Here is a 13,124-nt window from a genome sequence, read left to right on the forward strand (position 1 = left end):
TATATATATATATATATAATAGTTTTGTGGATCAGGATTTTATATAAGTGAGATTGCACTGTACAAAATCACAAATACAAACCTGTCAATTTTTTTAGCTGTGTCAGTTTTACCTGTGCGTTTTTTAGACTTTCAAATGTTTTTTTTTTCCTCACATTAAAACTTATTTGATTGAGCTATTTTCAGTTATCTCTTATGTAGAGATGTTTTAATCTTTTTCAAAGAACCAGACATTTAGTCTTAAACCATGACAACCTATTAATAAATGTTTGGGGTTTTTTTAATAATAAAAATACATTGCAATCATAAAAATACACATGGCAATCTAAAATAATCGTAAACCATTTTAGTGTCTACAATACTTTATGACAATTAATTAGATGTTGGTGTTCTTTGTTACCAAGCAGACGGAATTCCTAAAATTTATGTTTTCGTTAAGATAAATATTATTTCATGCCAGATTTTTTTTTATTGTGCACTGTTTTCAATCAAACTGTAACTTTGCCAAAGAAAGAATAAAAAGAAGTCGTTTTAATCCAGAACTCTTGAAAATGTCATTTCCGCCATGGTCATTTCCACGCCAGATTGCTTTCACACACAGTGCATACTTTGAAATGTAGTGGAAATGACATTGTAGAGTAGTTGTTCATAATCAGAAGTGCCCATTGTTGAAGAAAAATTGAAGAATAACATTGCTTTATTGTGTCACGCCTAGTTAGGACACAGTGTGGAAAGCTGTTTCAGAAAACAGCTTTTTCTGAAACAGTCAAACCCACTCAAGGTTCTTTTATGTTTCTGTCTCTGTAGCAAAACTCCTACTTTCCCAGCTATCTCTATGATCTTCTCTCCTACTCTACCTCATCCTTCTCCTCTAAAGCTGCAGGGTGGCAGGTAGCAGGTCTTGAGTGTGTCAATCGATTTTCTTCACAAACATCTCAACTTTCTACTCTACAGTTCTAATACATGAATTGTAACATTACATTACTATACTCATATTAGTGTGAACTCTTTGTGACATTGCTTTGTTGATGCATTCTATGAAAGTGCAAAGTAACATGCTGTGCTCTTGGTGTCTTAAAAGCTAATTATCTAGTAGTCACCTTTTTCATTAATTTCTTTCTCCTTGTCTTTAAAGGGTGCCAAAGGTTCATCTGGTGCCGCTGGCCTTCCTGGAGAGGGTGGACTTGCTGGTCTTCCAGGACCAATGGGACCTGTTGGACCTCCAGGACCCCCTGGTCCTCCTGGCCCAAGCTATCATGTTGGTTTTGTAAGTAGAGTCTATCATACTCAGCGTCTCACAGTCTTTAGGAACAATGCAGAAATATTGAGTTCTGTGTATGTTCAGGATGATATGGAGGGCTCTGGCGTTCACTTCAGTTCAGTCCCTGGAGTAAGAGGACCGATAGGAATCCAGGTTTGTTTTTCTATTGTACTTTTATTTACCATTGTTTGTATGTAGCAGTTTATTTACTGCAATCCTATTTGATTTCAGGGACCTCCTGGTGCCCCAGGACCACAAGTAAGACTTTATTTATTTGTTCAAATAAAATTTCTATCCTAAATATATTAACTTTAGATCATACCTTTTTAAATTTATTTATATCTTGTTCCTCAGGGTAAACCTGGCTTACAAGGATTTCCTGGTGAGAAAGGCAGTGAGGGAGCTCAGGGAAAAGATGGCCAGCCTGGTTTGGACGGCTTCCCTGGACCACAGGTGCGTTTCGTTTTAATAAAACTCCTAATTGCAAATTTATTAAACAGCCACTCTGATGTGCAGTACTTCAGGCTGATTTCGGTGTTTTGCATTTTCCTGCAGGGACCAAGGGGCGACAAGGGAGACCGAGGTGATAGGGTGAGCTTACTTTTGGTCTGAAGTGGTTTAGTGACTTTGAATTTGTAAATTACTTACTTAATCATTGTTAAATGTGATCATTTGTTTAGGGTGAACCTGGTCGAGATGGAAGTGGACTCCCAGGTCCACCCGGCCCCCCCGGACAACCTGGACAAATTATTTATCGTTATTCTGAAAATGTAAGTCTTCACATTTACAGCATGTTGCTTTTTGCCGATAATGATTCATGTTTTAATTTAAACTGTTTCACTTTTTTTACAGTATGATGAAACTGGAAGACCAGGTCCTCAGGTGTGAAAATGTTTCTTCTGGTAGTTTATTGTTAATATGATAGATGGCATTAGGATACCTTATGTCTTGTTGGCATTGAAATACAGACTAGATGTTGTAATATGTATATATTATTTATATTATTTTCAGGGAGGGGGTGGTCTTCCTGGTCAAGCAGGCTTTCCAGTAAGTACTGCATTGCATATATATAAACTTTGTAGTGAGAATTATGTATCTTCTAATCAATCTTATGCACAATCTACTTCACCATACAGGGCCCAGTGGGACCAAAGGGTGACAGAGGAGAACCTGGCTCACCAGGCTATGGCATTAAGGTTTGTAAGCAAAAACCAATACATAAATCCTAAAATGAAGTGCTTGAGTTCACTACTGCAAAAATTACTTTGTTTGTAGGGTGAGAAAGGAGAACCCGGAGTAATTCTTGGACCTGATGGAAACCCACTCTTCCTTGGTGGACTGACAGGCCAAAAGGTTTGTTTTGTTTTTTGTTTGAAAATGAATTGTATATCCTGATTTTAAACCAAATACTTTTGACTGATTTTAAAATATGGGCTAGGAAAGGAATCATTGCTTACTGTTCAATCATACATAAAGGACAAATATTAGACTTTAATTCTCTGAAAGAAAAATGTTATTTAGACTCCAAAGATTTTTACAGATATCTTAGACATTTCAGTCAGAAAATTAAAAAAGGGATCAATGGAGATCCAAATAGGAGTGCTCTAGATAAAATATTATTTTTTGCTTGCAAGGCTGAACCAACCACCATCTCAACTGAGGATTGGGAAAATATATGTAAACAACAATTGGCAACTTCTTGGTCTTCATATTGGAGAGAAATTTTCACATATTTTGGGGATGTCCTAATATCAGATGTTTATTATTTTTGATATTACTATATGTTTCTATCATAGATGCAGGTACAAACCTAATCCGCCACAAATACTGTTTTTTTCTGTATGAATAACCAAAAATATACTACCTACTGACTTAACTAAAATTCAAAAATTTGAAAAAAAGCTAAAGATTAAATAGGTGTACAAACATTTTAGTACTGTAGATCAAAATATTTTTTTTCTCTCTGTAGGGTGAGAGAGGGCTTGCTGGACCAGTCGGACCTTCTGTATGTTTGTATTTGTATTTTCTTTAAGTTTGAAGTAAACACTATTGTATATTTGAAACATCCTGAGCAACATCTAAATCGCACCTTATTTTATTCAGGGTCCAGCTGGACCTTCTGGTTTGAAAGGTGAATTTGGAATGCCAGGCAGACCCGTAAGTTTCTCAGCTTTCATCAACAAAAAATACTCCATGACAGACAACAACATATTTAACTGACTGTGCACTTAATAAATTCATTTTCTGGTTGTAGGGCCGTCCAGGTGTGAACGGATACAAAGGAGAGAAGGGAGAACCAGGGTCAGGCTCTGAATATGGCTACCAAGTCAGTACACCACAAGCTCTTCAATTTGAAAATAAATCTAGTTTGTTCCTTTGTTGATTGTTATATAGATAGCTTTTCCCTCATAAGCTATTTTGGGTCTTTTCAAGGGTCCTCCTGGTCCCCCAGGACCCCCTGGTCCCCCTGGACCTGCTGTGCCCTTGGACAGATTTGGTGTAAGTTCCTTTTGTGTCAAATAAGCTGTAATTCATGCATGAAATGTTGCAAAATGAGCTCCATAGGCTGGCTATGTTGAATTGAAGTGTTCATGATTGCAACAGCAATATTCTTCAATTTTCTTTTTCCATTTCAGAGATATGAAGATTATTCGAGGCACTATCCAGGTAGGTTGTTACAGTCATTCGTCTCACAGCAGCTGATCAAACGATATTTTCTCACAAGGTCCATAAAGTCAACGTGAAATCAAAATGTACTCTTATTTACATTGTTAAAGTACATTTGTGATATTACTGTACATGATTTGACTGCAAATGGTTTCTAAAACAAATCTGCTTTCATACTGCTGATGTAATGAATTTTGCTTTTGTAATGAATGAAGCATTTCCCAATGGATAAAATCAAGCCCCAACCTACATTTTGTACCCTAAAAACTAAAAAAATTCACTTAAAGGAGAAAAATGGATTGAGAACAGCATCTCATATTGATTTGAACAGAAATTTAATAATAATATATTTGACAACTTTGTTGTTTTGTTTTCTTAAGCTACGAAAGGAGAGAAAGGAGACCAGGGAGCTCCTGGTGTTCCAGGTAAAATTTACCACTGTTGCTATTTGTAGACATTCGGGGTCAATAGGAGCTGGGAATAACAAGGCTGTCTCTGCCTCTGGAAATGTTAGCGACTCTCTAGCTAAAGTACCCTGACTCACTAGCTTGACATCACTATGAAATCACTGTAAAAGATATTGTGCTGTTTAATGTATTTAACGCAATATCCTCTCATTTTCCCACAGGTTTTTCCTCTAACTTTGATATATACGCCCTAAAGGTATGTCATTCTCTAAACGAAAGTAATGATGAAGCATTATGATTTATCCATTGGAAAACATGGCATCTGTTTCGTCAGAATGAGATGAAGGGGGAGCGTGGTGAGTCTGGTGTTAAAGGAGAGAAAGGAGAGCCAGGAGGTGGATTTTATGACCCTCGTTTTGGAGCTGTACAAGGACCACCAGGAAACCCTGGACCTACCGTAAGTACTATGGGGTATTTTTAGACACAATGTAAATAGAGTACTTACCTATATATGGATGGCCTCATCAAAGAGATCTTTTCCAGGGACCTAAAGGAGATTCAATCAGAGGTCCCCCTGGACCGCAGGGCCCACCAGGACAACCTGGAGTTGGTTATGATGGTCGTCCAGGAAACCCAGGACCTCCTGGACCGCCTGGTCCTCCAGGGTCACCGTCATTGCCAGGAGCCTATAGACCACGTAAGAAAAAATGAGTGCGGTTAATAAACAGAATATTTTTGAGGAACTTAAATAACAGACCATGTTGTATGATTTTTGATTGTTTTAGCACTCAGTATTCCCGGACCTCCAGGTCCCCCCGGCCCACCAGGAATTCCTGGCACTGGATCTGGGGTGAGTGTGGGACACTGATGAAAGAAACCACTAACATCGCATATATATGATTACACACTTGATACTTTATACTTTAATCATACCTATGGTTTTAAATGTGCCAGCAGGTGACTTTCTTGAGGTCTTATGATATAATGATAGCCACAGCACGCAGTCAGAATGAAGGTGCTTTGATTTACATTTTGGACAGAAATGACCTCTACCTCAAAGTTCGGAATGGAGTCAGACAAGTGATGGTATTGTGTTCATTTTTATTCACGCCTTTTCATTTATTGCAAAAAAAAAAATGTATAAATGTAATGTCATACATAAAATTACTTTGATAATCATTTTTAATGATCATTTATATTTATAAAAAAGTTATTGTTAAACTTATCTTTAAGTGCCAAATCTGAGTTAATGTTGTTGTATAACCAACATACAGATTTTGTTTTTATGTGACAAGTAAACCATAAAACATGAAATGATATTTAAGTCATAATCATAAATATTGTGACTGTCAGGGTCAGTAACTTCATTTAAAAATGGCATGGCAGGATTTGTTCTGTTTCTCAGATGAGATAACCCTGCCAAAACCTGATCATATTTAATAATTGTAAATGAAAAAATTAGCTTGAAGACGTTTTGGAAAATAAAAAGATCATTCTGTCATTTTATTTGGAAAGTAGTTATTTAAGCACTCAAATGCACACCAGGTGTTATAAAATGTTATCACTGTTTTAAATTGGTCACACCACTTGCCATTGTTAGAGCCTTTAAATCAAAATTATACTATGATAATATTAAATAACAATGTTGTTTTCAGATATAGAATGCACAGCATCATGAATGCACATATTTCTAGGAACATGGTGTTTTAAACTAGATTTTTTTCATCATTTTATGCCTTCTTATTTGTCATTACATTTATGCATTATTTATCAAAACATTACAGTGTAAGGATTTACTCTTTTTTTTAACATGTCTTCTCAAATTTTAACACAGTTTCCTTTTATTTGCAGCTTGGAGATTATAAACCCTTATATGGAGAGCTGGTAAGCAGTGCAAATAAAGCTCTTTTTTATGCTTTAGCATTCAAATAAGCACCCACAGTTTAATCAAAGGAGGTTGGAATTAGTGGATGTGCATATCAATTCCTGAAGGTATGACTAGCTTTTTGGCTCTTCCTCAGGACAATGAAGTGGCAGCGGTCCAGCCGCCCCCTGTTGTTCACTATTCCCAAGACCACACAGCTAACAATGGAGCAGAGCAGATTTCTCCACCGCTGCCGCCGATCGAATTTCCAAGGAGGGAGCCAGAGAACAGAAACCCCAGTCCACCTGACTCCCGTTACCCTGACCCACGATACCCACCCTATACTGATAACAGGTACACTGATCCTGTACAACCACACAGATACCCCGTACAACCAGAGAGGAACCCCATCACTCCAGCCCGCCGTCCCAGCCCCCCTGTCGGTCAACCAGAAGGCCACGTCCACACTTCTGGACCAGGGGTTAGTTTAGTCAACTTCATCGCAACATTCACACCGGCCCTCTGTGTTTATTTCCTTTTTGACGCCATTTTCATTTTCTGTACAGCTACATCTTATTGCCCTGAATTCTCCACAAGTGGGCAACATGAGAGGCATTCGTGGGGCAGACTTCCTGTGCTTCCAGCAGGCTCGGGCTGTGGGCCTGAAGGGAACGTTCAGGGCCTTCCTGTCATCCAAACTTCAGGATCTCTACAGTATAGTTCGCAAATCTGACAGAGAGACATTACCAATTGTTAACCTCAAGGTGTGTAGCAGGGCTGTTTTTGTTTTTGTATTAATTAAATACTACTATAATATAAGATTTAAAATATGTCCTCGAATTTGAAGTTTGAAAGTTTTTAAGTACGTCAATACATATATATTTTAATTATTCTTTTTTTATAGTTTTAGTTTGAGTAAACAAATAATATGCCTGTTGTGTATTACATTACCTATACAGATATTAATTCAAGGTTATTAAAGTAATAAATAACAATTTTAGGGACTAAATTAGGATGTTGTCTTCGGTTTTGATCATGCGGTCAAGTTGAAATGTATAATTCTTAAATATATTTCAATGCTTTTTGAATGGTTCCAAACTCATGCAATTTGTTCTCTGTTATCTTCCCTAAAACAAAGGATACTGCACTGTTTTTTTTTCCATTAGATTTTTTTGATAACTTTGACAATTCTTCAATACCAAACATACCCAGTGAGCTCACTAGATAATCTTGAATGTTTCTTATCTTTTCTCCTGCAGGATCAAGTCCTTTTCAGAAGCTGGGAGTCTCTCTTCAGTGACTCAGAGAGCAGGATGAAGGACAGTGCTCCTATCTACTCGTTTGATGGCAGAGATGTCCTGCGGGACAGTGCCTGGTGAGCGCCAGTGACTTTGGCTGATCCTGTGAACCCTTCAAACAGAGCCCTCAGCAGAGTGTCCTGTCACTTTTCATTTTCCTTTAAAAGTACTGGAGCTACAGATGAATGCAATATAAAATCTATCTATCTATCTATCTATCTATCTATCTATCTATCTGTCTGTCTGTCTGTCTGTCTATCTATCTAACTTTGTCTATTATTCTATCTTTAAGGCGATTCTTTCGCTCTATTCTAAATCTTTAAACAATTGACTGGACTCATTGTAGCTGTCTGGTACCTTGTAAACAAAATTATGGATTATGGATTAAAAACCTGTCCATCCTCATCCCACAGTCATGCAATCCAATTTTGAAAAGGTGTTCCTGGTTTCGAATGCAGTCCGAGGCTACTTTATGCCGCCTAAAATGACAACTTTTCTTCCTCTATCCTTTAGGCCAGAGAAGATGATCTGGCATGGGTCCAATGGCAGGGGTCACAGACAGACGGATAACTACTGTGAGACGTGGAGGGCCGGAGACCGTGCGGTGACGGGCTTGGCCTCGTCTCTGCAGGCTGGCCAACTCCTCCAGCAGACTTCCAGCAGCTGCTCCAGTTCCTACATCGTGCTGTGCATCGAGAACAGCTACATGACACAATCCAAGAAATAAAGCCGTCCTAAAGAGCCTTTGAACACTCGACACAACTGTTTATACAGGCCCAGTTTCACTCCAGTAGATGCCTGTACCTAACGAATGGAGAAAAAAAAGAAAATGATAAAAAATATTAAAAAGAACTGAGTCTGCCTTAAGGAGAATTTGCCAGTCATCTGTTCCCTCACCGTAACGCCAAAGAGGCAGGTTGAACGTGGAGGTGTTTGCTCTCTCTCAGGGCATTGGCACATATTTTTCAGGGGGTTAAACCGGAGAAGTGAGGCCAACTGAGGCAGTGTTTTTAACTGTATCCATATAAAATTTTGTATATGAATTGTTTGTCATTTGTGTTGTTGTTGTTGTTTTTTTTTTTTTTTTGAAGATGTCTTAATTGGTATATTTAACCAATTTTAGCTATATTTTTTGTGTTACTTTTTTCCCTTGTCCATTTCCATTTATATCCAAGGTTTGTTGGATATCGAGGAGCAAACCTGACACCTTAGTTTTAGAATTTAAAAAGAGAAAATATTTATTTTGCAATAAAGAGAGCTAAAATATGATTTAAAACCGTAAACCATACTTTTTTCTATTTTAGTGAGCACTTTTTAATACCTTTACATACAGATAAAAGTGCAAAACTGAAATAGTTAACTGTACCCAATCTCCTGAAAAAGCTCAAGTGGGCAAAAAGAAGATGCTTTGAATAATTCAAAATTTATTGTTCAAAAGGTTTTTGTACGAAACAAAAAAATATTTTAAATACTTCTCTTGCATTTATGGGATCACTGCGTGTTTTTTCTATTGTGATTAATGTGAAATTTCATATGGACATTCTTCTTAGTGTCATTGTTTTGCACTTCTGGTTGATTCCAGAAGTTTTGATAAAGCAAAGTGAATGATTTAAGTATAGACGGGAAGCTGCAAGATTTTTGTAACAAATATTAATGTAAAAAATTCTGTTACTCAAAAATAGCGGTTACATGTCCTATAAATCATTGGACATTTCGGAGGCTTTGCTCGCATTTGGTGCTTTTCACTGATGAAACAGCTGCTGACAGTGTTGTTTGGGAGAGACAGATGTGTTTTATGAAGACACTTTATCTTCTATCCATATGGAATTTCAGACACCTAATCCACTGTAGTGCTACTGATGTATTCAGTACAACCCTGTGGGCTTCTAGTCTTTTTTTTGAACCAGTTTGTGCTGTACCATGTCTCAGAGGCACTGAATAAATGATTTTGTTTTTGTTTGCCACAATAACTTTCGCACTAGTTCTTGCGTATCAAAATCTATCTCGTTAAAACCTGATCTGTCTACACGTATCTTAGACTCTGTTGTCTATTGATGCACAATGTTTAACATGTTGGAATTCATTCACAAGCCATTTCATATCATGAATGTGTTTACTGTTCACTGACTCATTACTAAAAAAAATAAAGGTACATTTTTCCTCTCAGAAGTGTTATGTTGTTTAGACTATACATTCATAATGGTTTTTTGAAATTCCTTTTTCTCCACAATCATTAGATTCATATAGTGCTGTCATCGTGATTAATCGCATTCAAGATAAAAGTTTTTGTTTACATATTATATGTGTTTGTACTGTGTATACTTATTCTAAATACAAACTCATGCATGTATATGTTTAAGAAATATATATATATATTTTTTTTCAAACATAAATATAAATTCAAATATTAAAAATATATACTGAATGTGTGTATTATATATATATATATATATATATATATATATATATATATATATATATATATATATATATATACACACACACACACACACACACATACACACACACATAATAAATACACACAGTACACACATATATATTATGTAAACCAAAAAATGTATTTGACATTAACCGTGATTAATCATTTGCACTAATTCATACATAATTAAAAACATTTCATCTAAACATTGCTATTTGTCATTATTTACTAAAGTCATATATATTCATCAAAACAAATGTTCTAAAGAACTCGCTGTCAGGTTAAGATTAAGTGACTTTTGGTATATATCCTTACTTCTAGTTCACATAAAAGCTACCTTTGATCAGCTTAAGTGCTCTTCGTTCTCAATGCTTGGAACTGTAAACTATGCGTTTCTACTAAATGCTGTTTAAGCACTGAAATACTCTCCGGCAAATGTCTTCTGTTCACCTATGGCAAAGGGCCCCAAAGTCCTGATTCATGCATGTCTCTAAATTGCACAGCGTGCCCCTTTGATGACATTGCAATCCCTCCTCAGTGCCTATTGCACTGATTCTCTGTCCGCCTGAAGGGTTTTACAGCCTGTTCAATAGGATTTAGCGATGTGGCCTTGAGAGGGCCTCAAGGCACAAATCAGAGACTGCTGACAGCGAGCTGGTGAAGCGGCCCCTTTTGTATCTCAGGTCTTGAAGGTCCTCTGCAAGCATTTCAGGCAGGTGGACCAAGTCTGTGGTAAAATAACCCATGGGAATTTCAGAAAGCTGATTAAGTGAAAATTAAGCAAAATGGTGTGCCAAAAATAACTAAGACGCTATGGTACTGTTTAAAATGGTTTCAGATGGAGTATGATCGTCACAGTGCAGGATGACAGCAGGGACTCTGCAGGAGTTCAGCAGGATGACTGTCTTTATGATTAACTATTGTTGTTTTTGTTGTGATCTGTACTGAAACAAAAGAAGACAAAGTTTTATTCTAAGGTAAAAAAATCTTTTCCCAGAAACTTCCAAATGAGTAATGGGTGCAAATTCGGGTACATTTAACAGCAGCATATCCTTGCTACCCATCAGCATCAGTGGGACCCTCAGGGGAAATCCCTTTTCGATAAAAAAAGTGTGAGTTTTTGTTATTCAGGGCAAAAGCAAAAGTGGCTCTATTAAACTTAAACTAATTTAGAGAATAGCACTTTGTTTCGCCTCATCATCAATTTTAGCACCTATTTTGACCGGTTCATTCTGAATGGTAAATAATAATTCCGACCATTCTGATATAAAGTCTCAAAAATAAATAAATAAAAATTCAATAAAATTGGAATGAAAAAGGTCCGACTCAAAAACAGAACAATTCGTTCACGGATCAGGCATGCCGTCCTCGGTGTGCATTTTACATGGCCCTCAAATTACGCAGTAAGTTTACGTAGTTTGGAAAACGTGAATTTGATGGGCTACGGCAAGCCTAAAGGTTAGTGGTGGATATTCAGATTTTGAACTAATCAGCCTAAACACCTGACCGTGACGTAAACCAGAAGCGAGTCCACAACAAAACATCTAGAATGGTTACCAGGTAAATATAGTCTGTCATTCATAAGCTTGGGCTAAAAAAAAAATCGGGGACGCAGAGGATTTGCCAAAACTGGTTCTACGGGGTGAATTAATTGGACTACAGCAGCTCGGTCATGATAATAAACGCGCATTTCTTCCTGCTATTCAAAGCTGCAGTCGCGCGTGATTCACTGCTCCTCGCGGTCGAGAAACGGCGTGAACACGTTTATTCTTCTCTGTAACCACACAGTGTATTTATAGCTTTGATGCAGCTTCGACAATGTAGACAGGCGAATGTACTGTAACTATAACGCCCTTAGGCCTGTGCCGTCTTGGTCATTTCTAAATCAGTCAATCAATCACTTTTATTGATATAGCTTTTAACAATGCAGATCGTATCAAAGCACTGAACAGCATCAAAAGGGAGAATACAGCGATAGTAATGTATAATGACGAGATTAAACACTTTTTTTTAATTAAATGCAGAGACGTCTGTAATTAAATCGACGATAATCGCGAGAAATTAAGCGTCTAAAGGGCCTACATCTCTCTCAGAAGTTTTATCCAATATTGAGTTAATTTCTCTTCATTGTCTCTTCAATTGTTTGTGGCCAATGTGCGAGCCTTTCTTTAACAGCCTTCCCTCTGACTTTAAGGTATAAGACTAGACAGAAAAGGGAAAAGTAAACCTTAAGAAACTCACTTGATTAAAATGACAACTAGATTCCACTGTATGGAAAATATATAAAATTTATGTTCATTTTTGATGTACAGCCTTAATCTAAAGTTGAGTTTTATGGATAAATATATATTGTGCCTGCTTGATTTGATTTATTACTTGACTATGGATGAGTTTAACTGGATAGTAATAGAAAAGCAAACAAATTCTTACACGTCCATTTGCGTTATTTCTCGCTTTTGCTTTAATATTATTCTGCGATGAGGAAAATCGCTAATCAAATAAAATAGAATTCATGCTTTTACTTCTAGTATACAAGCCTAGCAGTTAATACAGCGCTGACGTATTCTAAACATAAGCCTTCATTTTTCATTCTTTGCAATCAGTTTTTCATACTGACCAGCCCACCCTTCAAAAAAGGGGTGACGGATCAAAAAAAGCTTTTTGCACCCCTGTCGAGTGATATAGTGTCCACGTAAGTCTTTGTGACTGCAAACACGGGGAACAATCTGCAGCTGACTGCAATCTCTAGCGCTGGCACAGGAAATCTATATTTAGCAGCAAGTAAGTAATAACAAAGCGCATCCAAATGGTCTACAGACGGTAATGATACGAGAGCGGGACAAGATGTTGGCTTTAATTACATTGGTAGCGGAGGCAAAGCCATGTCTGTTAGACGTGCTGTGTTTATGCTGTCTTTGTGAGTCACTGAAATGAAGATGCTGTGCCGCTGAGCGCTGTTGGTTTTATGGAGGTGGTTTATGCTGCTGCTTCATTTACTATCTTGCGCTCTCGTCTTTGCATACGAAGCTGCCAAAACTGTTGATGCTTAAATGAGATGTCACGAGAACGGCTATGGAACTATGATAACCCTCATTACTCAAAATTATATTGAGCAAAATATTGGCTTATTCGTTGCACCAACAATGAAATCATAGTCATTGCAATCTACAGACCGTCAAGGTTACTA

At 37.2% G+C, this 13,124-nt stretch overlaps 1 protein-coding gene across 7 annotated transcripts in view; it reads left to right on the plus strand.

The window, feature by feature from the left end:
* Window positions 1-8,309, plus strand: part of col18a1a (collagen type XVIII alpha 1 chain a) — a 65,408-nt gene extending 57,099 nt beyond the window's left edge. For 4 of the 7 annotated variants that reach the window (XM_043249298.1, XM_043249296.1, XM_043249297.1 and 1 more), the window contains 26 exons: window positions 1,136-1,267; window positions 1,346-1,414; window positions 1,493-1,519; window positions 1,616-1,714; window positions 1,817-1,852; window positions 1,942-2,031; window positions 2,114-2,143; window positions 2,273-2,308; window positions 2,398-2,457; window positions 2,537-2,614; window positions 3,231-3,266; window positions 3,365-3,418; window positions 3,516-3,587; window positions 3,695-3,760; window positions 3,898-3,928; window positions 4,309-4,353; window positions 4,557-4,591; window positions 4,670-4,792; window positions 4,879-5,032; window positions 5,121-5,185; window positions 5,290-5,421; window positions 6,187-6,219; window positions 6,357-6,680; window positions 6,766-6,963; window positions 7,459-7,574; window positions 8,011-8,309. In XM_043249298.1, coding sequence (XP_043105233.1) covers window positions 1,136-1,267; window positions 1,346-1,414; window positions 1,493-1,519; window positions 1,616-1,714; window positions 1,817-1,852; window positions 1,942-2,031; window positions 2,114-2,143; window positions 2,273-2,308; window positions 2,398-2,457; window positions 2,537-2,614; window positions 3,231-3,266; window positions 3,365-3,418; window positions 3,516-3,587; window positions 3,695-3,760; window positions 3,898-3,928; window positions 4,309-4,353; window positions 4,557-4,591; window positions 4,670-4,792; window positions 4,879-5,032; window positions 5,121-5,185; window positions 5,290-5,421; window positions 6,187-6,219; window positions 6,357-6,680; window positions 6,766-6,963; window positions 7,459-7,574; window positions 8,011-8,224 — 2,355 coding nt within the window. In that variant the 3' untranslated portion in view covers window positions 8,225-8,309. The remainder of the gene's footprint in view (window positions 1-1,135; window positions 1,268-1,345; window positions 1,415-1,492; window positions 1,520-1,615; window positions 1,715-1,816; window positions 1,853-1,941; window positions 2,032-2,113; window positions 2,144-2,272; window positions 2,309-2,397; window positions 2,458-2,536; window positions 2,615-3,230; window positions 3,267-3,364; window positions 3,419-3,515; window positions 3,588-3,694; window positions 3,761-3,897; window positions 3,929-4,308; window positions 4,354-4,556; window positions 4,592-4,669; window positions 4,793-4,878; window positions 5,033-5,120; window positions 5,186-5,289; window positions 5,422-6,186; window positions 6,220-6,356; window positions 6,681-6,765; window positions 6,964-7,458; window positions 7,575-8,010) is intronic. The other 3 variants (XM_043249300.1, XM_043249301.1, XM_043249295.1) reach the window with 1 other exon arrangement.
* The last annotated feature ends 4,815 nt before the right edge of the window (window positions 8,310-13,124 follow it).

This window comes from Puntigrus tetrazona, chromosome 9 (genome assembly GCF_018831695.1).
Source record: "Puntigrus tetrazona isolate hp1 chromosome 9, ASM1883169v1, whole genome shotgun sequence".
In the NCBI taxonomy this organism is placed as follows: Eukaryota; Metazoa; Chordata; class Actinopteri; order Cypriniformes; family Cyprinidae; genus Puntigrus; species Puntigrus tetrazona.